General features: G+C 51.4%; 1 protein-coding gene and 2 non-coding genes across 3 annotated transcripts; all 3 read right to left on the reverse strand.

Annotated features, from left to right (window-relative positions):
* Positions 1 to 1,417: 1,417 nt before the first annotated feature.
* Positions 1,418 to 22,921, reverse strand: HSPA9 (heat shock protein family A (Hsp70) member 9). The gene is made up of 17 exons (XM_053990778.1): positions 22,827 to 22,921; positions 21,785 to 21,843; positions 20,176 to 20,263; positions 19,906 to 20,087; positions 19,134 to 19,258; positions 17,391 to 17,464; positions 17,199 to 17,305; positions 16,240 to 16,402; positions 15,516 to 15,608; positions 13,666 to 13,875; positions 11,159 to 11,386; positions 10,295 to 10,399; positions 9,071 to 9,188; positions 6,607 to 6,701; positions 4,918 to 5,010; positions 2,969 to 3,109; positions 1,418 to 2,192 (listed from the first exon to the last, which is right to left on the reverse strand). The coding sequence occupies exons 1-17, from the start codon at positions 22,896 to 22,898 to the stop codon at positions 2,133 to 2,135; spliced, it is 2,013 nt and encodes a 670-aa protein (XP_053846753.1). The 5' UTR covers positions 22,899 to 22,921; the 3' UTR covers positions 1,418 to 2,132.
* LOC128815127 (small nucleolar RNA SNORD63) lies at positions 9,735 to 9,803 on the reverse strand. The gene has a single exon (XR_008439559.1). It is a non-coding gene; the product is annotated as a small nucleolar RNA SNORD63 (small nucleolar RNA).
* Positions 10,855 to 10,926, reverse strand: LOC128815126 (small nucleolar RNA SNORD63). Its single transcript, XR_008439558.1, has one exon. It is a non-coding gene; the product is annotated as a small nucleolar RNA SNORD63 (small nucleolar RNA).
* Positions 22,922 to 24,740: the final 1,819 nt, after the last annotated feature.

The raw sequence follows: 24,740 nt of genomic DNA on the forward strand, positions 1-24,740 counted from the left end.
GCGGCGGGCGCGGCGGCGCGGGGCGGGCGGGCGGCGCGGAGCGGGGCGCTGGGGCCGGGTGTGTCCCGGGCGGTGCCGGTGCCGGTCGGGCCCCGCCGCTCGGTGCCCGCTCCCCCCGGCGCGCGGCGCTGACGTCGCACGCGGTGCTCACGCTCCCCCGCGCCGCGCACCATGTGTTGCAATCGCCTCACATGGGGGGCCCTTGACGTCACTTCCGGGGGGAGCCGGCAGCGGGGCGCCGCGCCATTGGTCGCTGCCCCTCCCCGTGCGCGCGCGCGGGGCATTGTGGGGCGCGTAGTCCGGTGGCCGCTTGGCGGGGCGGGACGGGAGCACGCGCGCGCGCGCGGGTCTCGCGAGAGCTGCGCAGAACGGCCTGCGCGCGCTTAAAGGGCCCGCGAGGGGCGGCGGGGCCGGGGCGGGGCCGGCTCCGAGCGGGGCCTGAGGCGATGGGCGGGAGCGGCCCCGGCGGGACGGCCCGGGGCACGCGGGGCTGCGCGGCGCCGGAACGTCCCCGGGGAGGGACACTCCACAGCCTCTCTGCTCCATCTCCTCAGAGCCCGCCCTCGGGGGAGTCGGCCGCTCTGGGGGCTTTGTGTCACCGGAGAGCTCGCACTGACCCCCCCCGTCCAAGTCATGGACGGACGAGTTCATCAATACCCAGTGTTGAACTTTGGGGGACACCGCTCGGGAGAGGCCTCTGGGCTATGGCTCCCAGCCCGCCCCACTGTCCCTCATGCAGCCCACACTGGCCATGAGCACTCCAGGAGAGGAAGGGTCAGAGCCTCGCTGAAGCCCGGAGAGACAACATCCACTGCTGCCCGCTCATCCATGCAGGGGCTGTTCCATTGTAGGAGGCAAGCACGTGGGCAGGACACAACTTTCCTTTAATGAACCCACACTGACGACTCCTGATCACACACTGGGCCACCTCTGTCCTCTCTGGTGGAAACTGTCTTGACTGCCAGAACAAAAACCATCCTTTCCTCCCCGCTAATACTTGAGTTGGCAGGACAAAACAGCTGCAAACCCGGTTTCTATTTCAGTTCAAGAGACACAGAATAAGAGATGGGGAAAAAGGAGACAGCTACATTCATGCACCTCCCTGCAAGGCTGGGCTGCTGGAAGCACAGTGGGTAAGTGCTGCTCAATCCTGCAGCCTGTTTTGTAAGGCTAAGCCCAAGCACAAGGTGCCTGACAGTGAAGTCCCACTGCTGCTGCAGTCACAGGACTCGGGGCACCTCGTGAGAGCAGCACTGACTCAGTAGAGCACAACCTCAACCTGACACCAGAAACCTCCTTTTTGCCTGTGAATGAAGCACAAGTTCCAGAAAGTTACAGCTGCCTGGCTGTTCCCTCTGCAGCTGTCACAGGCAGTGAAGTGCTCATGTTCTCCATCAAAGGCCAGGAGACCAGGAACTCCATGTTGGACACTTTTCTGCTTTTATTTTAAAAAAATCCAGAATGGATCCAGTAACAGTTTTATTATCAAGGAAATTGTTTTACCATAAGCAGAGAACAGACACAGGATGGAGCAGAAGGCTTAGACAAGCAAAGTATTGAACTTCCACGCTGCCTCTTTTCTAAGAAATTATGTTACAGCTGAGTTTGAAGTAGCCCCTTTCCTTCAGAACAAAGGTACCAGCATAGCTCAGGGCTAAATGGTCTCCAGCAACGTCCCCAGTCTTGCCCCTGCTGCTCGCAGCCCTCCACCTGCTCCCAGCTCCTCAGACCCACAAGGAGGGGCCATGCAGGCCTTATTCTCCTCCCCCTTCCCAGACAGCTTCCGTCTCCACCCTCCAATTTCATGACATGGTTTCCAAGCTTGGATCTCGGATTTACTACACCATTGTGTCAAGTATTAAATGATCAGCCAGTCCCCAGGCGCTCAGGGAACACGCCAGGGCCAAACTCATAACTTTGTCTGGCATGAATTAACTTTCATCAAGTGACAATTTATCTAGCAGACACATCACTAAGTTTATACATTGAAGAATTTTATATATAGAATACTGCAAAAACACAGTAAGTCTGAATTCTGCCCCTTGCTGCTCAGGAAGGTCCCTTCTCTCCCAAGCATCAAGAAAATCGACCTCTTCTTCATCATTCTCTCATCAAGGCAAGACAGAGACTCCTTATTGCTTCTCTTCCTTCTGATCTCCTGGACTTCCAGAACCCTCTCGCTCCGAGGCCATCTGTGAACAAACAGGTTTATCACTTCTGGTAACACAAACTGCTTCTCCTGGCCATTCTTCTCTGGCTGGCTGCTCAGGTCAGCTCCAGCCTGGAGAACCCTCCCTTCAGTGCAATGAGCAATGTCCACTGAGAAGGGCAACCTTCATCTCTGCCTGAGCTCTGAGAGGGAGAGAACAATCTTCCTATTATTCCTTTTCCCAGGGGATGTAACAGGCTAACACTGCAGCACTCAAGGCTTGGTTTGACATCAGGAAAGCAGCTGTCCCCAGTAAGGAGAGCTCAGCACCAAGGTCACCTGGGCACTGTGCCACTGCCATGCTGGGACACCTCCCTGACCAGGTGCCAGTGGGTGCAAGGGCCTTCCACTGGGAAGGAGGTGGAGAAGAAAATCCCAAAGGCCTTTATGGTGCCTTTAGGCAGACTGAACAGGAATTGTCTCTTAAAATCACCCTGAATAAAGTTCAGGAGTTACCTTACTCCTTCAGGCCCTGCATGCACTGAGGGGAAAGCCCTCTCCTTACTCTTCTGGATGCTCGTTACTAGGAGTTTCCCCCTTTCCAGGGAATGCAGTACAGTAACAGAACAGCCAGCCTGGAAGCATGGGCAGGATTTCAGGCCTCCAACTCTCCCTGACATTCCACAGCTGTCCCTTCAGCCAGTGTCACTCAGAGGGAGCTGCACAGAGGCTCAGCACCACCTCCCACCCAAGAGTTCAGCGTCCTGATTCTCCTCTCCCCATCCAAGGGTTCTGAAAGTGAACTGGCCATGCACCTACCTTCTTGTATGCCATTTCAAAGAGTTTCAGGGAAGCCTGCTGCAGGCTGGTTGCTGCCTGCCTGATGTTCTCTCCTGTTTCACTATCTTTACGAGCCAGAAGTTCTCTCATTTTAGCAATTTCTTCCTTTAATTTGTTGCACTGCAAAAAAGACACAAAGGTAAAATTGGTTCGTTGTTAATCTCCATCCTGTCATTTCACCACCTGCTGGCCCCCTGCTGGCCACCTTTCGTGCCAGAAGCCATGAAGTGAAGCCTCAAAGTGAGCGTGCAGGGCCTAGGACTGTCCCCAGTTCCCAGTGGGCACCTGTCCACTTCACTAACAGTGTCCCAGTTGGCATTAATGGGGCCCTGTTTGCTGTCTGGGCAGAGGTGCCAAGAACAGAGCTCTGCAGGGCCTGACCACTGGCCAGGGCCGTGCTCTGTGCCTGGCACAGCGCACCTGGCACAGCCACACCAGGGCAGGGGACAGCAAGCTGGTTTCCATGGATATTGAAGGCCCTGCTGGGGAGCTGGTGAGCAAGGCTGCTCCTGCCCTGGTCAGTCCCTGTGCTGCCCATGGAGCAGGAGCTTAGAGCAAACCAGCAGAGTGGGCTCAGCCCGGCCCGGAGCCATCTGTCAGTCCCTGCACAGGCTGGCACTGCCTCCTTCCCTGGCATGCTGCTGGAGAGGGCTCCTGGGCACAGCTGTGATAGTAGGGATCACAGACACGGGCACAGCTCTGCAGCACAGCACGGGATGGGGACATGGAGTGACGGCCACCATCAGCACCAGCCAGCACCAGCTGCCCCCACCTCCCCAGGGGAGTCACAGAGAACAGTCCCTGCAGGGAACAGGGATTCAGGCTCTGTGCTCCTGTGAGGGGAAACTCTTTCACATAATTCCAAACAAAGAGCCAGCCATTATCATGGAATCACAGAATGGTTTGGGGGGGGAAGAGACCTTAAAGATCACCTCATTCCACCCCCCCTGCCATGGTAACTCATCCAATTTGCTCCAAGCCCTTCCAGCCTCACCTTGGACACTGCCAGGGATCCAGGGGCAGCCACAGCTTCTGTGGCCACTCTGTGCCAGGGCCTGCCCACCCTCCCAGGGATGGATTCCCTCCCAATATCCCACCTATCCCTGCCCTCTGGCAGTTTAAAACCACTGCCCCTTGTCCTGTCCCCATCTGCTGCCAGAGAAACAGCCTTCAACTGACCAGAGGCTGCTACCAACAAACTGTAATTGTGCTCCCTCAGACACCTCAGAGCCCCCAGGAGCCCTTTAATTCTGCTTCCCAGAGTTGTTAAATAGGTAATTGGGCACACTCCTCTAAATTTGGCTTTTGAAATTCACAATGCACTGCTTTTGAGTGGTGTGAAAAGTACTCTTTGATATTAAATACCCCTTTCATTCTTAAGAGAGAAAAACTGGAGTTAAGTGGGCACTGATTTTTGTTGCCCCCAGGTTCTTGAGTGCTGTGCATGTACTGCCAGGAGAGCACAGCAGCTCTGCCTCTGTCCATTTGCTAACAGGGGCAGGCACTGTGCACAATCTCCAGCCTTGGAGCAAACCTCCCCTCTGAGGAGCCAGCCACAGCACAGTCCTTTTCACCGCACTGCAAGGCCATGCCAAGGACACAGTTCTGTCAGAAACCTTTCATCAGCAGCTTCCCAGGTGCTCAGAGCCTCAGTGACACCAACCTGACACGTTGTGATAGGTTATTTGCCAGCACCCAAACCCTGCTCCCCCTAAGGATGTCTGTCCATCCTCCCATCAGCCACACTCACCCCGCCCAATGAGTGCCACAGCCAGAGGTGCAGGGCTGTGCCACCTTCACCCAGCATGGAAACACGGCCAGAGCTGGAGGCACTGGCCAGAGCCAGCTGGGAGTTAAGTGGGAATGTGAGCAATGATTTTGTGAGGAATTTCATGTGCTGTAGCACTCCAGGGTCAGGAACCACCTACCTCATCTGCTGGCAGCTGATCCTTGAACTCTTCCATCTTGGACTCCGTGTCATGGATGATGCCCTCGGCCATGTTCACGGCCTCCACGCGTTCCTGGGGTAGAGAGCTCGTCAGAGCTGCTGCCCACACCACTGGTGACACAAGTGGTGGCATTTCATGCCCCAAATTGCCAAGTTCCACTCAAGTTCCCACCCAGGGTCCTTCTTAATGGCACCAGGGCAAGAAGAAATGAAAGTAAACCATTTCTAGGTGCACTGTGGCCCCACAGGGCCCTGAGAGGAGTCTGTGCCAGCCAGCCCTCAGGCTTTCACTCACTGAACTACAAGTGACCAATGCATCACCATTGCTGGCACATGGGAAAGGACAAACACCTCAGGGACAGCACAGCACACTCTGCTCCACGGGAAAGCAGCAGAGCTTTTGGAGAACATCCTGAAGCTTCTTCAGCAACAGGGGCACTAGAGACAATGCAAATGCTGGGTGGTTTTATTCATGGTCCCTTATTACAAATACTCCCATTTATGCATTCCTGATGCTTTTATGGCAGTAAAACCAGGAGCAGAAAAGTGTACTGAGGCAATTTTTGAAAACTACAGTTATACAAGTGTCACCTTGCTCTGTGAGCTCACTGGACAGGGGTGAGTCGCACTTCAGGATTACAACAGAGAGGAACTTATCCAGCAATTTAAGATACAAAATAAAGCAGCAGAACAGTTTTCAGAGCAGCCTCTTCAGATGCCAGACCTTCCCCTACACTCCACAGCAATGATGAAGTTTTTCAAACAGTGGGACTTTCAGAGTGAGGTCTTTGAAGGTTCTCCAGCTAACCTACAAATGCCCATCAGCCACTGCTCTGTGGCTTTAGAGGTTCTGAGGCCAGGCAGTGCTGCTTCCTGGGATTTATTCCATGCCTTCTCCCCTTCAGTCCCTCTTCTGATCCCTTCCCTACTGGGGGCAAGATTTACAGCACTGCCTGGACACCTGAGACAGGCTCCTGCAGACTGAAGGACACAAAGTGGATCAATTCCATGTGCCAGTTTCAGCAATCACTAAACACCTCCTGGTGCCACATCCCAGAGTCAGCCTGTGCTGTGTCTGATTAAAAATCAATGCTCTATATTTAGTTGCATAATTCATTAGTACTACTCTCATTAAACCAATTTGTTCCAATCATTAATCCTGTGTGTATTACAGGTTCAGTCACTCCACCATGGCAAGTGCCATCTCTCCTCAACAAGGCCAGTGAGGATTTCCATCACCTCCCTCTGGCCTCACCTGCACTGAGGCCAGCACTGCTCACATGGACACAGCATTCCAGGTGCCAAATGCACAGCCGAGTGGGACAGTGGAAAGCAGTGATGACAGAAACCCTCACCAGAGCCTGCAAAGCCGTTTTCTATGAGCAGCAGGCAGGCGGGTTTGCTCACTGCTGCCTCCACATCCCAGGAATTCCTCAGGGAGCAGGAAAGTGCAGTCACACAGGGCAAGGCACCTAGCCTCAAGACCCAAATGCCTCGGCAAACACCTTTGTGCAACCCTGGAGTGTCAACTGAGTGTAAGGAAAGGTGCAGACTCGGTAAGAGCTCAGAAAGCAGAGCCCTATCCCCCCGCCAGGGGTGGACACAGCTCAGAGCAGAGTGGTGAAAGCAGCAGGTCCTCTGTTCCCTGAAGGTCCTGTAACCCCGTTACCTTTCTCCGCCTGTCCTCCTCCGCGTATTTTTCTGCGTTCTTCACCATGTTCTCAATTTCATCCTTGCTGAGGCCACCAGAGGACTGGATAACAACTGCAGCAGAGAAGAACATGAATAAAGGATCTACTCTTACCTTTGAGGAAAGAATTGTTCCCCAGCCTAACAGCAGCAGCCTCACTCAGAGACTCTGCAGCCAGGGAGGCCCTGTGGGCAAGACAAAGACTGTGACTCTTTAAAGAGCCACTGATGGCCAGGTGAAAGCCTCATCTCCTGGATCTGCAACTCCCCAGCTCCGCCACACACTCCCTGCCTGCTGGTCTGCAAGTCACTCTGGCCAGTCCTCACTTAATCCTCCTAGAAATGGAGGGTGCACCAAAACCCTCAAACCAAAGGAGCATCCCAGATTAGAACCACAGAACTAAAAAAAAAAAACCAAAACAAAAACCCCTCAAAAAAAAAAAAAAAACAAAAAAAAACAAAAACAAAAACAAAAAAAAACAACAACCAAAAAAACCAAAAAACAAAAAAACTAACCCTCCAGCAAAAACCCAACCAATAAAAAAATCCAAAGAGAAGGAATGGTTTCACCAAAGATTCTTTTCCCTGTTGGAAAACAGCCCAGGCTTGGTGGCAGGGTAAGACAACATTCCCCACCCAGCTCCTCACATTGCCCTTAATAAGAAATGGAGCATGATTCTATGGGCAGGCTCTTACACGTCCCCTCCTTGGTCTTTTTCCTTCTATTAGTGTCAAAAAGCATAGTCCAGATTCAGGCTTTACTGCAGGAATTAGTCTAATTTAACTGAAAGAGGACCAATATCCAGGATGTCTCAATTCCCATAAAAGTGCATGCTACAATCACCATTTAAAGGAACTTTGCTATGGAATATTTGTCAATGGTACAGAACCCTAAACAAAGACACACACACAGAGGTCTCCTTTGGATACAGATGTGGGATGAGCAATTCAGCTTTGTAATTAGAACCACATCTACCTACAGGTAGGCCGCTAAAAGTAATTCTGGTTGCCTGTCACCAGGAGCCTTTTATTCAGCAGTAGAAGGCTGCCATACATTCAAGATCTCCAAGGAAATCCAAGAAACAAGCAGTGTGGCTTTGGTGCCAACCTGCTGCCAAAACACCAAGAAGCGTGACTAAAAGCAGCATACACCCTCCAGTTGTGCATAGTTAATACTTCTGCTAACTGGAGCATTTCACGCTCAAGGGTTCTCTCCAAGAAACAGCTGAAGGTCAGTACAGAGGATTCCAGTTATAAGGGAGAAGAGAGTTTATTTTCTATCAGGGGAATCTGTAAATGCTTAAAATTAATCTCCTGAACCCACCACAGAGCTTTAAAAACTATCATCTATGTCATTAATTACCCCAGTACACAGGGCCCAACATTTCACTGCATCACAGAGCGGAATACACTGACAACTTGAACTCCCTGAGCCTCCTGCCAGCTGGAGACACTTCCAGCCTAAACAGAAGAAAATGGACAAGGTTGTTACAGGGAAAACCTGATGTTTCAAAATACCCCAATCTCCAGACCTTTATAATGGAATGATTACAAACAAACAGGGTCTTGGCACAGGGCTAGTCTGCTCAGTTGTACACGACACACCCTGGAGTCAGAGATCCTCCTGATTTGATTCTCCCTTAAAAGCTGGCACCTTCACGCAGCCAGGCTCACAGACAGCAATCCCTGTGTGTTCCCAAAGAAACAGCACTCCCACACAGCTCAAGGACAACTCATACACAGTGTTGCATTCCCAAACTCCAACTTCTGTTCCCTCAGGGTAACACAGGGCACACGTGACTGCCCCAAACACCTCGGTGACACAGCACAGCCCACCAACACAGTGAGCCCTCAGTGAGCCACCCTGTGTGCCCAACACCTGGGCACTGGGACACAGCTGATCCATGCAGGAAACCCAGGAAACAGCTGCACTCTGCTCACGTGTTGCTGCAATTACTCCAGATGGCAACACCAAGGCAGGACTGTCACACAGGCCAAAACCACTTGGAATGTGGTGAAACCCTGCCAGTGAGAGCTGCCTTGACATTGGCATAGGCAGGTGCTTCATCTCTGCCTAACATGCAAGGAGAGCATCCACTGGCAGCAGCCTCTGGCAGCAGGTTACTGGAGAGGGCAGAGGCTGTGTGCTTACAGAAGCTTCGCTGCCCTACAACAAACCCACAGCTCAGCTCTCACTTACCCCTTTGCCCACTCTCCTTTCCAGGGGAGATACAGGCTCAGATGACTTCAGCTGCATCTGTGTTGCACTGGCAACAGACTGAAGAGTGGGGGTGACCCAAGCATGGAGCCACACACTCCATCCCCACCCTGGACTGTGGGACACCATCCAGGCAGCACTGGAGCACACTCCATTCTCCCTGGAGGCACTCAGCGTCACCCGCAGCACCCCCTGCTCAACTCCCTGTCAGGCCCAGGGCACTCACTCTGCTGCTCCCGCCCGGTGCCCTTGTCCTTGGCTGACACGTGCACGATGCCGTTGGCGTCGATGTCGAAGGTGACCTCGATCTGGGGCACTCCCCGCGGCGCCGGAGGGATCCCGACCTGAGCAAGGACAAGGGTTGGCCATCAGCTCCCACAGGGACAGAGCTCAGGGGACAAGGGCTGGGCACATCACCCTGAGGATCTGATACTGAATGAACCACTAACCAACCCTCAGAATGAGTCCTCTAAGTACCTGTTGGCACCATGCTGTGCACTGGTATCTGGTTTCTGCCCTGGAAAAGTGCACAGAAATCACAAGAGAGAACCCCCAGGTTTGGTTCCAAGGTGGCACAGGTTCTGCTTTATTGCTACACAAGCCCCTCTTCCATAGCTCTGGCAGGATGCTCTATTTCCTCAGTTCTGGACATAGATTTCACTAAACACCTCTGGGGAACCATTTTTAGACAGTGAGGGGCAGCACAGCTTCCTTCAAAAGTACAGAAGGGCAAAGTCCTTCCTTTCTGCAAGGCTCTTCCAAGGAAGTTCACACAAACTTGGACAATTTGCCAGTACTAATCAAACCCATTTTGCTCAGGGAGCTGGTTGGGCAGCCCCGCTCTGCTCCCAGCAATCCTAGAATACATCTGTTCCCCAGGGAGCAGGGTGTGGGCTCAGTTCACAAAGTCTCCACACGATTCTTCAGAATGATGTGTTGACAGCTTAACATCATGGCACACACGCTGCAATCCCACAAATGCACATCCTGGGGTACCTTGGCTCACACTGATTCTGCTCCCAGGGTCTCACTAGGCTAAAATGGGCTTCCCTGAGGACTGCAGGTATCCTGGAGATGCTCCAGGTCCCACCTTCGCTACTCCAGAGGAGAAGCCAGCATTCAGATTATCTGCTGGTACTGGTACTGCACAGGCTTTTTTATACCCAGAGAGCCCTTCCTGGTGACCAGGCCCAGTAGCCACAGTGCCACAGGGGAGTGCTCAGAAACTCTGAGTTCCATTTTCAATGCCAGTTGGTCCTCAGCCACAGAAAGGCTGTCCCACGGTCATGCTGTGCCTCTGGAGGCTGCTTTTGTACTAGAAAGGGGTCAAATGTCTTCTGTAAGATGACTCCCCCTCAACACTGCCTTCAGGGGGCAGCTGAAATGGAGAAGACTCTGAATGTCTCCAAGAAGGTCAAGTCTAAGGTCAGGAATAGAGAAGCCAACCTACCAATGTGAACTGGCCAAGCAGTTTGTTGTCACTGGCCATCTCTCTCTCTCCCTGGCACACTTTGATCTCCACTTGTGTTTGTCCATCAGCAGCTGTAGAAAACACCTATGGAAAAGGAACAGGAAGTTACTGTATAGCTAATTAGAACACAAACATCTGCAGTTACAAGCTGACTGAACAAGGAATAAAAGGAAGCTGCTTGGAAGGGAAAATCATGAAATGCTTGTTGTTCCTCTGACAAAACTCCAGGGCATCAAGGTTGGCAAGAGCCAAGCCACTGTTGTTTTGTCCTGTGCACCTGGGGACAAAAAAACCTGGCCATCCATGGCAGGAGCAGGTTCCAGGGCAGCCATCACACCCCAGAAAATCTGCCCTGAAGCAGCAGGCTCCAGCCCACACCCCACGCAGCTCAGGTGTTATCAGAGAGAGCACACAGCAGCAGGCCCAGACAGAGCCAAGGGAAGGAAGGGATCACACCCAAGGCACCAGGACATTACAATGCAGAGAAAAGATAACCCCTTCCCAGGCACTCAGCCAAGCAAGGGCTCTCCCATGGGCGTGGTGCTCAGTCCCAGAAAGGCTCCACACAATCCTTCTTCAGAATGATGTGTTGACAATTGACATCATGGCACTCCAACAACCCTCACCAGGCCACAAACATCCTGGCAGATTGTTACCTCAACTGCCCTCCCCTCTGGGCACAGCAATAATCAGATACTCAGTGGCTGACATTAAACCTGATTTCTCCACTGCTTCTCTTGTCAGATGAGGAGGCAAAACTATCTACTGTGATGCTCTGGGTGGCCTTTCCCAAGTTGTCTGACAGCACCAGCAAAGTCCCACCCATCCAGAGTCAACGCCTACCTGGCTCTTCTTGGTGGGGATGGTGGTATTCCTGTTGATGAGCTTTGTGAAGACGCCTCCCAGGGTCTCAATGCCCAGGGAGAGGGGAGTTACATCCAGCAGCAGCACATCTGTCACATCACCAGCCAACACTCCACCTTGGATAGCTGCTCCAATGGCCACAGCCTCGTCAGGATTGACTGCTTTGCTCGGAGCACGGCCAAACAATTCCTGCACAGTCTGCTGCACCTGAGTGGAGATATAACACAGCTCATGCACGGGAGAACCACCATGGCCACAGCAGCCTTGGCTCAGCTCTATGTCCTTATGCTGCCACTGTCATGGAAACCTGAGACAGAAACACTGAGCCTCAGCTCTGTGCCTGCTCCCTCACTGCCCACCCTCCTGCACAGCACTGAATGCCCTCATTCCAGCCCAGACAGCCCCTTCTCCAGAGGCTGTGTGTGTGCCAGCTGCAAGGCAGCCCCTTCAGTGCCTTCACACAGCCCGGCCACATTCCGAGGGGATCCTTCCAGGCTTATCTGGGAGTCAAGGACTGCTCCCTGGGAACTGTGCAAGCCAACACTGAGCAGGACACAGCTGCCAAGGACAGTACAGCTGTGGAGGAGCACAGGGAAAGTAAAAAATCCAGCAGCACAATTCATATTGTTTGTGTGCAGTAAAGGGGAAAAAAAAAAAGAGTTGTGTAAAGAACAGTATTTTCCAACTCTTTATTTCACAGGCTTTTTCAGCATAGGAGATGTGCTTTGTCAGCACTCTGAGCTCTGCTGTCAGCGCTGCCCTGCTCGGCCCATTCCCCAGGACTGTGCTCATGATCCCAAAAGATTTCCTGCTGAAGCATCCAGACAGGAATGCACTGAGGGCCTGCCCCAGAGCACAGCTCAGAATTGCCCTCCTCTGGCCTACAAGGGAAGGCTGTGGGGCTGGGCCTCCTCTCCCAATAGAGGTGTTGGGCACACCAGCCCAGGTGAGTGGGATGTGCCTGGAAAATTGCTGGAAGCAAGCACCCAGCTGTGCCCTGCAGCCAGGAGACACCTGCCCCGAGTGCTCATTGCAGAGGAGGACTATGTGTGAACATGTAATTAAATGCAAGTCTTTCCCTCCGGAGGCGTATTTTACAGTACAAAACAATACTTGTAACCACCCACGTCCATCTCCCAGAATACTGGCCATGAGAGTGCTCCAGAGCCACATTCCCTCCTAGCAGGGGGAAGAGAGCAGAACAAGGTACCCAAGAGAAGGCTTGGCTCTGAACAACACACTGGCACCAATTTCGGAGGTAGAGCTGTAACTGCAGGCACTCAGGAAAGCATTCTGTCAGCTCAAAGCTACACATGCTGGGGGTTATGAGGGGAAGAAGGAAAAATAAAAATCAATATTTAAGTTCTGTCTTCCACCCCTGAAGGACACATAATATTTCAGGAAAAGGTTTTGTGTTTGTCATCACTTTATACATAGGTTATCACACCACTTTTCCTTTATCCAGCTGGAACAACAAGGACTTTGGGAACATACAGCGTTACTCCACCTGAGCTTTGGCCAGAACAGGAGCTTCTGTTTATCTTGCTGCTCTGGCTCCCCTGCCTGGGTGACCTTCTGCTCACACACCAGTATCACCTCCAGCCACCAGGGTCTTTAACACAGGCAGGAAAAACACTCCACCAAACCCCAAATCAACCCCAAGCAGGACCATGTACACACCTACTGTCCTAGAGAGGACCCGCAAATCACAAAGCAACAAATAGTCCAAGCCTGAGTGATCCCTCTGGAGTGAGATTTTGGTGCTCTCTGCAGGAAAGGCCAAGCTGTACCCTTGGAGGGAGCAGTGAACATCCCTGTTCAGCTCTAGGATGGAGGAGCAGCAGCAGGCATGGCTGGAACAGGAGCAGTAAATCACCTGCAGGCAGCACTTATCTGCACAACTGTGCATGTCAGCACAGCAGGCTTTAAAGCTACCTGCTGAGCTTATCTCCACAGAATGTAAGGGCCAGGCTTTAGATAAGGAGTTTCTGCAAGAGCCAGGTAAATGGGCCTCCCAACAGCAGCCTCCAACAGGCAGCTCTGATTACACACAACCAGCAGGTACCAGAGGGAGGCTCGTGGAGGTTCTTCATAGCTGAAGTGCTGGAAATCCCTTGGAAGGCACAGATTGCTGACAAGTGGCTGTCACTGAAATGTACCTTTACCACACTGAGTCCACAACAAGACGAAATGCCCTGTACTTCTCAGCAATGCTGCTCGTGTCCAGTGCACACCAGAATGTCAGGCTGCAGCTGGACTTTCACCTCCCAGCACGTCCGCCTTGACTCTGTGCACTGCAACTCAGCTCCAGCCCCCGGGTCCCAGCTGGGCTAAGCAAACAGAACGAGAGGTGCTGGGCAGTGTTCCCACAGGACCCTCAGCACTGAGGCTGCCCTGAGCACTCCCAACTCCTCTGTCCCGATCCCCCAAACAGCAAGCACAGGGCAGCTGTGCCAGCCCTGCCTCAACAGGCCCTGAGCTCATACCTTTGGCATTCTGGTCATGCCACCGACAAGGATGACTTCCCCAATGTCACTCTTGCTGACTTCAGCATCCTGCATGGCTTTCTGGCAGGGGGCCACTGTCCTCTTGATCAGGTCAGCCACAATGCCCTCGAACTGCGCCCGACTCAGCTTCATGTTCAAGTGCTTTGGTCCGGAGGCATCCATGGTCAGGTAGGGCAGGTTGATGTCAGTCTGTGGCATGGAAACAGGCTCAGGGAAAACTGGGAATGGGCTTTACATCAGTTTACAGGTTCTGTTTGGCCTGTACTGAGGTATCTGCGTGGCTGTTCACCCTCCCGCCCAGTTTAAGTGGCAGCAGGCACACTTTTATGCTTGATATTTCAGAAATAAGACAATTAATTTGTTCCATACCTCATGGTTACAACTGTTAAACCCCAATTTTAATACTGTGTTGCTTCAAGGTCTTTCATTATTGAGCGAAAACAATTTGTCACAGCCAGGAGGTAAGAGCAGTAACACTGGATGTGACAACCTTAATGCTGCTCCTTCAGCACAACACAGAAGAAAGCCCATCTGCAGAGTTCCAAAGATTCTGCCAACTGACACTCCACACGAGGTAAACTCCTTGAAGGTATTTCCTTCCCTCCTGGCTGCTCTCTAAATGCCAACAGCTCATGTTCAACAGCCACTCTGCTGCCATTTATATTTATATTATATTATTATACCATTATTTATATTTAACACAAAGTTAATTAGAGCAAGAAACCATAATCCCCACTGTAATGGCTGCCTGTCACACTGCTAGATTTTTAAAGTAAATCTCATACTGAAATAATCTGATTCAAGTGCTGAGTCATGCTGACATCAAAAGACACTACAATCCAAAGCAATTAAAACATTAGTGCTTAATCTCTAAAGATTAAGTTTACACAAGAATTAAAGCCATGCTGCTGACTAGAGGTGTGCACTCACTTTATACACAGCATGGTCAAAAGTATTAGGGGAAAACAGGACCAAAAGCAAGTTGTTTTCACTTCACTGCTAAGGAGTTAAAGAATTCAGTCTTTCCTGGTATGAACAAACTACATGTGCCAGCTCTTGAGCTCATAAAACAGAGCTTGCTATGTCTCTGGCAAAACTATGCAGCCATTGTGACTGCCCTCAGCTCCTTGCTATGAGCTCCCCACTGGCCAGCAAAAAGACCACCATCAGATAAAATTAGAGATGCTTATTCAGATGCTTGGCAGACTCCCCATTTCAATCACTACATAATTGACCTTAATTTCACTTAGCCAGGACTATTACACTCCCAACTTGCTGCTTCTCCAGTTCCTTATTCAGTAATGAATAAAAGACATGCTTGACTGCATTAATATACAAAGCTGATGGAACAAAGGAGGGAGTGTCACTGCTGCCCATTGTCCAGCCAACTTGTCTATAGGCAAGTAAGTCAAGATTCTGTATAGGAATTACTACACAAATTAGCTGTTTCAGTGGAATGAGTAGCACCAAGGTTTTGGAACTGCTTGCACAGAGCTGTAAGTGGTGCCGGTAACCCAGCAGCACTAGCGAAATTCCCTGATGCCCATCACACTTCTGAAGTACAGAACAGGTTGGATAGGTCACATTCCCTGCAAGATCAGGTGTGGTGCCAGAAGAAAGGCCAAACTCAGCACCCAAAAAACAAACAACTCAGCTTCCAGCAGCTCTCTGTGGTCTGAAAGCCCACCCTGCTGAGTGACCTCCTGTGCCAGTGATGCCACTGGGCTACACAGAAGAAAAAACAGTGTCAGAGAGCTTAGTAAACAAAGCCAGTGCAGAACTCAGTGTCTCCTACTGCTGTAGTGGATGCTCGGGATCCAGGCACATACCTGCACAGATGATGAAAGCTCACACTTGGCTTTCTCTGATGCTTCTCTCACCCTCTGAAGGGCCATGTTGTCTTTAGTCAGGTCAACTCCCGTCTGAGTGACAAAAACAGGGTTAACAGACTCTCAGCACCTGCTCAGGAGTCACATCGCTGCACTTCACCTTCTCAGAGCTCTTGACTGAAAAGCTATTTCTAGAGCAGACTGCCATGTGCACTGTGCTGCTCTCTCCCTGCTGCCAGGGGTAGCGAGCACTTCCAGTCTGCCAGCCCTCTCTGCTCTGCAAGTGATCATACAGTGAATTACAGACTGAACCTTGGAAAGGCTGCGGCAGCACAGAATATTAAGACAGGACTGAATTAGCAAAGGAGTTGGAATTACATGGCAGTTTCCTCCCAGCAACCCTTGTTTGCATCTGTCCTGTCACATTCAATTGCACCACAGATGTTTACTTTTAAAAGTAAGCAGACTGTGTGTAGGACAATCCTGCTACACCAGAGTGAAAATGGCAGAAGTTCTGCTATTCTGTGTCTTCCAGGAAAGGAATAATACACTTCAAGAAAAGAAGGAAGAAGTGGAAGCCAGGCTAAATAGTGTCTAATCCTTTTAAATTCCAGCAGTGCCAGAGGTGACAAATCCTAAGAATGTAGGAGAATGCGCATACTTCTAAAGAAGTGAGGTCGAAAAGTAGTGTAACACAGGACTGTGCTCTCAAGAGACACCTTACCTCTCTCTTGAACTCTTTCACAATATACTGTAGCAAAGCCTGGTCAAAGTCTTCTCCACCCAAAAAAGTGTCACCATTGGTGGACTTCACCTCAAAGACTCCCTTCTGGATTTCCAACACAGAGATATCAAAAGTGCCACCACCCAGGTCGTAGACTGCAATGCTGCAGGGAGAAGCAGGACGACATTACTTTCTAGACAAAGGTGAGTGGCTCAGAACTTCCTCTCCTCAAGAGATGACGTGCAGAACACACACTGGTGCCCACACAAGTTCAAAGCCTCTCTAAAGACAGCAGTGAACAATCTCAAAATGTCCATACCCCCTGAGCACTCAGAGTCCATGTGGGGGTCCCTGGAAGATGTGCTGCACAAAGCCTGACCTTGCCAATTTTTTCAGAGAGGGCAGCTCCTGCCTCTCCAAAATCAGACATTCTCACATTTAATGACAAGCAGGGACACCAGAACTATTATGAAATGTTTTTCCCCCCGCAAGTGTTTCAAATGTAATGAGGCTTTCCCAGCATTATCACTACCTCAGAAATACAGAACATCTAACAAAAGCCTGCACTGCTGTAACCACCCCTGACAGCAACAGAGGACTGAATGCAGGCAGGGGAGCTGCAAGCCATGGACAGCTGGTGCAGCTCAGCACAGCTCCTGTGCTGCCCATCAGCACCTCTAGTGACAGCCTGTCACTCAGCTGTCCTCAGCCACACCCACCACTGCCACCGGCAGGTAAGGAAATTAAATTGACACTCAGGTTGGATAATTAAGTTGTAGCTGCAAGTTATGAACTCTCTTTAACAAGGTTGGTTGGCACAGAACAGAGGTGACACTACAGAGTTCTCACTCACAGCTGAGTTCACCTTGGCAGAACTCCAAGCAGTGCTCTAAAACCCAGCAAGCAGAGGAGGCAAATCGCAGCAGGTTTATTTCAGAAGGTTGGTGTTGTGCACTTACACTTTGTCTTCAGACTTGTCCAACCCATAGGCAAGTGCAGCTGCTGTGGGCTCATTAATCACCCTCAGGACGTTCAAGCCAGCGATCTGCCCAGCGTCTTTGGTAGCCTGAGGAGGAATGAGGAGAGTGCTGACTGCTGAGAGAAACTGAATGCAATTTATGAGCCTCAACATCTCCCAGCTTGATGAGTACCTGTCTCTGAGAATCGTTGAAGTAAGCAGGAACTGTGATCACAGCGTTCTTTGCTGCATGTCCCAGATAATTTTCTGGAAGAAAAAGGAGACAAAACAGAAGTTATCCTTTTAAGAACACCAAGTTATCACTCAAAGAATCATAGAATGGGTGGGAAGGGACCTTAAAGCCCACCCCTTTCCACACCCTGCTATGGGCAGGGACACCTCCTACTATCCCAGGCTGCTCCAAGCCCTGTCCAACCTGGCCTTGGACACTGCCAGGGATCATGGGGCACCCACAGCTTCTCTGGGCACCCTGTGCCAGGGCCAGCCCACCCTCACAGGAAGAACTTCCTCTTACTATCTCACCTAAACGCTCTCTCTTAGTTGGAATCTACTGTCCCCTGTCCCATCACTACATGCTTTTGTAAATAGTCTCTCTCCATTAGTACCTAGTTTGAAAGTGTTTCTCCCAACCAATAGAAGACAGGCTTGCTGCTTTCTGGGAAAATGCAGAGGGAGGTGTGCAGAATTCCAGTCCTTCCACAAAACACAGAATAGTTTGTAGACTTCTGGCAGCATAGCAATGCAACTCTGCAATTCCATCAGTGACTGGATGCCACTGTAATGAATTATCTGAGAGCTTGTCTTTTTACTGCGTAAGACTGAAGCTGTACTCTGCTTTACTGCATGTGATGCACTTAAAAGTTATTCATTTTCATCCCATTTATAAAATCTGCTCTTGCTAACACTTAGACAGCACAAGCAATGTACATATACCAATTTTTAAGTGTTTGAGACACCAAGTCAGGAAAATATCTATGACATCCTATTTTAAGGTCTCAAAAAAGAGAAGTCACCAAATGCACATTGAGACCTGCTAAAAAATACAAATGTGCACAATGCAGTGTGGATGCACAGACAGGACTCATGGCTATGCAGCACCCAAGCCAAAAGCCAACACCCCTCCAGGAAGCACATCCCTGCTGCAGGCAGATCAAAGTCAGATCTATCACGTCTAGATGCTCACACACCACATACTTGTATTTTACTACTGGTGGACCTCTAGCAAGTGTCCAGGACCTAATACAGAAAATACAATAACTGATGAAGCTTCAAGTCCTGCCCTCCTCACACTCACTGGACACAGCGATCAACAAGTGAGGGTGCAGAAGGCACTACTGACTGTTCCCTCTCTGTACTACACTCAGTTTCCCCAGAAGCCACTTAAGGAATTGAGAAAGAGAGGACTATTTCTCCAGGCCAATAGGTATGTTCCCCTAGTGAAGATTTAAAGTCACCACTGGCTAATTAGCTATTAGGGCCCACCAATGGGGTCCCTTGAACACTCCCTCTCTCCCTACATGCCACATATCCAGCAGCTGAATAGGAACAAAGCCACTCCAAGCCTGGCTGCCCCAGCCTGTGCTCAGCAGCAGCCAGTGAGGCACAAGGACTGCAGCTTCTGGAATGGAGCTCCCCTTTCTGAGTGTGAGTTCAATTAAAATCAGAATCAACTCAATCAGCAACCAATTCTAATATGAGTATCTTTCAAGTAAAGCACTGATATTTTGCCAAAGATCCAAGACTGAGGCAGGCATTGATCTTCCTTAAGGCTTCTTAGGAGCCCACCCTGTGCCCTTCCCCCATCCGCAGCCCTGCTTTTCCAATAGCAGACGGTTTGGTACCAAGAAAGCACTGTTATGGCTGCAGCACTTCCACACACAAAGCACAGAGACAGCAAAGAGCAAGCTGCACCGACCTGCAGTCTCCTTCATCTTCATGAGGACAAAGGCACCGATCTGGCTGGGAGAATAGAGCTTCCCGTGAGCCTCCACCCAGGCGTCCCCGTTGGAGGCACGGACAATCTTAAATGGGACGTTCTTACTGAAAACCACAAAGCTCACACTCAGTTTCTGCAGCAGCACAAACCCCGTACCAACAGTATCAGCAGCTGGAGACGTGTAACTCTAAACAAAGAACACTGAACTCGCCAGCAGAGCCCCAGATCCAGAGTCCCAGAGGTACCAATTACAGATTGCTGCTGTCAGCACTTACACAATAAAAAAAAATGCACATATACCAACTTTATAAGTGAGACAAATCAGAAAAATATGTATTACACCCTATTTAAGGTCTCAAGAAAGAGAATTAAGTGATCAAATGCACAGACAGGACTCATGCCTATGCACCAGCCCTGCACAGAGCTTACATACAGCATTGTTCTCTGCTGCTTTAATCAGACACCTCATCTAATCACAGACCTGAGGTATGATCACACAGCTTTGATTGTAAACACCCTCAAGAATTAGAAAAGTCTGCACTGCAAGCACCAGAAAGGCTTTTTTGTTCTTCTCTGGAAGCCTTAATGTGATCAGCAATGAGTGCCCTCAGACAGAAGCACCGCAACCTCAAGAGCTGAGGGCACAGCAACTTCCCCCGGAGCAGGGCTGTGTTCGGAAGCAAACCAGGTCGTGCTACCCCCGTGGTGTTTGCTGCCCTGGTGCTGGCAGTGGCACTGCCCCCTCACTCACATGTCCTTCTTCACTTCGGAGTCGTCGAAGCGGCGGCCGATGAGGCGCTTGGTGGCGTAGAAGGTGTTGTGGGGGTTGGTGACCGCCTGGCGCTTGGCCGGCATCCCCACCAGGCGCTCGCCCTCAGCCGTGAACGCCACCACCGACGGCGTGGTCCGGGCACCCTCCGAGTTCTCCAGCACCTGGGCACAAAGGCAAGTGTGACAGCCACAGGCTCACCTCAGGGCCACACTGGGGACACCCCACGTGTAACACTCCTGTTTTACTCACTTTTGCTTGCTTCCCTTCCATAACGGCCACACAGGAGTTGGTAGTACCCAGGTCAATCCCAATAACGGCACCTTTGATTGCTTCTGAGCTGGACGGCACATCACGGGAAAGTTAAAGTACCATTAAAGGAAAATAATTAATTGCAAAAAAATGCCCAGTCCCAAAGACAGGACAAAGCCATTTTCTACTCAATGTTGAAGGAAATCCAGGCTGTATCCTGACCTAAGGTGTTCTCTGACTTACACTGAAATTTAAGCTTGTGCCTCTGTTCTGAACCAGATGACTTACAGGTAAACCCTTGCTTGTTAAAATAAGCATATAAAATATTATTCTTCCCCAGAATATCTTTACTTCATATGTATATTTATATTGTCTCTAAAATTCTTGAGAGTTTGGTATAAAAAAGTCGTAACTGATTTTGTCCCTACAGACAGGAGTTGTTTTGGGTTACTTTTGATCACAGAATCCCAGACTGGTTTGGGTTGGAAGGGACCTTGAAGCTCACCCAGTGCCACCCCTGGCATGGGTAGGGACACCTTCTACTATCTCACAGTGTTCCAAGCCCCAATGCCCAACATGGCCTTGGACACTTCAAGGGATCCAGGAGCAGCCACAGCTGCTCTGGGCAACCCTGGTGTTCAAACTTGTTTGAAAACATTCATCTGGAGTGAAAAATAAACAAATGCAATTTATTCGTGTTATCATGGCTTAGCATGGGGAGAAGAATCCACAATGATAAATCACTTGGCCCATGAAGGGTGCTCTGAGCCAGAGCCAAAGCAAACCACCTTCCTGATCCTCAGGAGCAACAGGTGAATTTAGCCCTGAGAAATGGGAGTGGTTCTCACACAAGACAAATTTGAAACCCTTCTCCTCTCTGGGAAGAGTGCATTACCCCTTCTGAGGCTCAGAGAATCCCTGAACCACAGCTTTGCTTACAGACAAAGGCATATTCTGGAATGGAGAAGGCATTCTGCAGCAGAGCTGGGCTGTTTATTTCCAGGAATGTCACCTTCTCTGTGCCCAAGCTGCCAGGGGCTCTAACTCCAGTTCCAATAACAAAGCAGTGAGCTTGGAACATTCAGCTATACCAGACAGACCCAGCTTTCCCAACACAAACAGATTTCCCAGCTCATGGCCTGAATCAGCATCAGCCACAAACATCTAAGTAAGTCACACAACCGACTGCTCCCTGCTCCCTTCTCCTGCAACAAGGAAAATGAGTGATTCAAATGCACATTTGAAATGAACTTTAACTGCAGGGGAATGGATCCAGGCATCACCCACATCATGTCAGTGTAAAACACTTTTTCCCAACAGTGTTTGGATTACTTTTTGGTTGGTTTTAATCAAACAAAGCTCAGTAATCCACGTTTTGTGGGCACTGCTGGTGGGGGAAGCAGCAGGGAACGGCAATTCTCAAAGCCCCCCGAGAGAGAAACAAGATATTAAGAAACAGCCTTAGAGAAGTTACAGGAGGAGGCTCCAGTTTTATTCTGCTGGTTTGGCTCTGTTACCTAATCCCTAGCTCCAATAATCAGTTCTGGTATCAGGAAGAGAGTAAATATAAACACAACAGCCAAACATGACCACCCCAAGGAGCACTTACGCATATTTCCTGCTGGATGCTGCTCTGAGAACATTTTGGCTGAGGCCATTCCAAAATGTCTGTAAAACAGAGACATTCAAATGAGAATTTACTTTAAAACATCAAGAGATTTTCAAGCCACGGCTTTTAGAGGCAATATGAGAAACAACACTGTCCTATTACAATGTACCCTCTTTAAACACTTAACTGCAAAGGAATAACTTGAGCAAGACTCAGGCTGACATAAACAGCCCCCCAAAATACTGCACTAATTATCTGCCACAACTCTAATTTCTATGACCAGAACCGAGGTATTTCCCTCATACAGAACAATCTGTGAGCATGCTACCAGGCAAGAGACAGCTCAGTAAATCAATACTGAGCCTTCAGCATTCCACGAACAGCAGCAGATAAACATTAACCCCATTTCTCAGAGCTTTGTACCTGGTCAGCAACAAAAGCCCCACTGCACCCCCTTGAGGAACCTGCAGCTGAGATTTTGCTGCACAACTCCAGCTTGGCCGCCTCTGCACGTGCAAAGCAACATCCTTGAGAGCTCGGGAAGCATTAGCCCTCTTTCTGATTAAGAACGAACTCCGAAAAAGATATTTTAATGGGAGCGGGAACGAGCCATGACTACTTTGCTGGTGTTTAAAGGCGTAAGGCCCAGGCGCAGTGCATGGGTGGCTCAGACTGCGACAGAGCAGAGCCAGCAGGGCCAGCACAGCGCGGGGGATCTGCGCTCTCCCTGCGCAGCCCGATCCCCGCTGTCACCACCACACGCACGGCGAGGAACCGAGCGACCTTATAATAATCCTCCTTAACACAAAACACACTCAAACACAGGTAAAACAGGTGCCTCTACACCCCCCAGGACCGCATCGCCCGGCAGCCACATCAGCCTGCTCTTAATAAAGTCTGAGCACTGAGGAGCCGCGGCCCGGGCCCGGACTCGCCCGCAGGCAGCGCCCCCCGCCGCTCCCACAGCCCCGGCGCCCTCCCCCGGCCCCGTGTCCCGGAGCGCTCCGGCCCGCTCCGTCCCCCCGCCCCTCACGGCGCTGACCTGCGCGGGGCGCGCGGGCGGCGCGGGCGCGGCGCGCGGCAGCAGCAGGGGCAGGCGGCTCGCGCTCAGCATGGCGGCGGCGGAGGACGGGCGCGCGGGGCCGCGGCTCTTCTGGAAATCTCCACCCACGTGGGCCGCGGGGGGGGGGGGGGGGGGGCCGGGACGCGCCGCAGGACCGCCGTCGGGGGGCTGACCCAGATAATGCCTGATCCCACCGCTCGCTCTCGGTGCACCGCTCGGACTCCGGCACCGGCGCCGCAGCTGCACGGTGGCTTCCCGACACAGCTACACAGCTCGCTGTCCAGGCTGCCGCAGGCCGAGGCGGGACACGGGCAAAGGAGCGGCGCGGTGCACACCGGCGCGGCGGCGACAACCCGGGTCCTGTGGCGGCCGCGCACTCAAGGTCGGACAGGATAAAGCGCACGGCGATTGCAGCGGCCTTGCGTCAGGCCCCGTGCTGCGCATGCGCAACCCGCCGGAGGGCCGGGGCCGTGCCGCCTCTTCCCGCGCATGCGTGTTTCGGCCCCAGAGCGCGGCGGGGCCGGGTCTGGAACGGAAAGCTGCAGAGCCCAGCTCGTACACCCGGTGACCTGCGCTCCTACCGCCCCGTGAGGGCCAGAAACCGCTGTGCCACCGGCTGCCCTTAAACAAATACCTGTGAGCGTTGAAACTGATACTTGATCAGCCCCAGAGGAGAAACAGGACTTTAAATCAAATCAAGTAGATGGCCAGGAGACGGTGTGACATCACAGCCCGGCCTCACACCGGTGTCACCCCTTTGTGCTGTCGCAGGCCCGCCACCTCAGAGGTAGCAGCGCCGGCTCAGCCCTGAGGGTGCTCATGGCCAGCAAAGGCCTGGAAGCAAAAATGGGAGCCCAGCCCATGGCAGTGAAGCGCTCCCGGGGGCAAGGGGCACATCAGCCAGAGGCCTGGTGCCACCAGTGCCCACCCCGTGGCTCCCAGGATGCTGTGGCGGAGCCAGCCGGGAACAGGTCCTGCTCTGGGCCTCAGAAGATGCTGCTGACACAAAGGGAGCTGCAGCTCCCCATGTCCAGGGAGTTCTCCCAACCTGGCTGCCAGCTCCCAACTCCTTATGCTATCACTCATATTCCTGATGCAGAATGCCTCTTCAGCACCCTTGGAGCTCCTTTCAGACACTGGAAGGCACTGGGGGGGGGGGGGGGGGTGTCTCCCCACAACCTTTTCTTCTCCAGGCTGAGCAGATCCAATTCTCTCAACCTGTCTGCACAGGAGACCTGCTCCCCTTAGTAACCTGGTGGCCTCCTCTGGACTTGCTGCAACACTTCTGTGTCCTGATGTTGGGGACACCAGCACTCTAATCCCTGCTCCAGGTGTGGCCCTGCCTGAGCAGGTTCATTCTGCAGGGTCAGGATCCACATGGGCCAGTCAGTCCCAGCTGCTGTGACTGGGCAGGATTAGTGCTCCCACAGGATCACCAGAGTGTTTCCCATGGCTCACAACTGTGGATGTGGCAGCCTGGTCAGAGAGCAAGAAAGCTAGACAGGTGTCACACTGCGACACAAAATAACTCACAGAAGCAGGCTAGATGTAAAAGGAAAGAAAAAGAACCCAGAAAAGCAAATATTTTCTGACTCCAGTATATATACAATAGCAAAAATGGCAGTGGATTGGAGGGTGAAACTGCCACCTCTCCAACCACACTGGTCAAACCAACAGTCCATCAATTCTCCCCACCCACAAAGAAGAAAGCAAAACAATCATTATTTACATGAACATGCGTGAGAAAATTCAGTTGAAATATGTAAATATCAGAAGGCATAGGAAACTTTTAGAAGAACTTTAAAACTCTCAACAGAACAGGGCGACAGACAGGTTTTTCCAGAATCGGCCTGGAGACTTTAGGGAGTTGAAGTTAAACAATAATAACTTGTT

This window comes from Vidua macroura, chromosome 15 (genome assembly GCF_024509145.1).
Source record: "Vidua macroura isolate BioBank_ID:100142 chromosome 15, ASM2450914v1, whole genome shotgun sequence".
NCBI classification, from domain to species: Eukaryota; Metazoa; Chordata; class Aves; order Passeriformes; family Viduidae; genus Vidua; species Vidua macroura.

Excerpts from the sequence above, each read along its gene's own strand:
- HSPA9 (XM_053990778.1), bottom strand. The coding sequence starts at position 22,898 with ATGCTGAGCGCGAGCCGCCTGCCCCTGCTGCTGCCGCGCGCCGCGCCC. Across the intron at positions 19,259-19,905 it reads TCCGAAGTGAAGAAGGACAT|TAAGAACGTCCCATTTAAGA; the intron begins GTGAGTGAGGGG and ends TGTGGTTTTCAG. Across the intron at positions 17,465-19,133 it reads GAAGATGAAGGAGACTGCAG|AAAATTATCTGGGACATGCA; the intron begins GTCGGTGCAGCT and ends TTTTTCTTCCAG.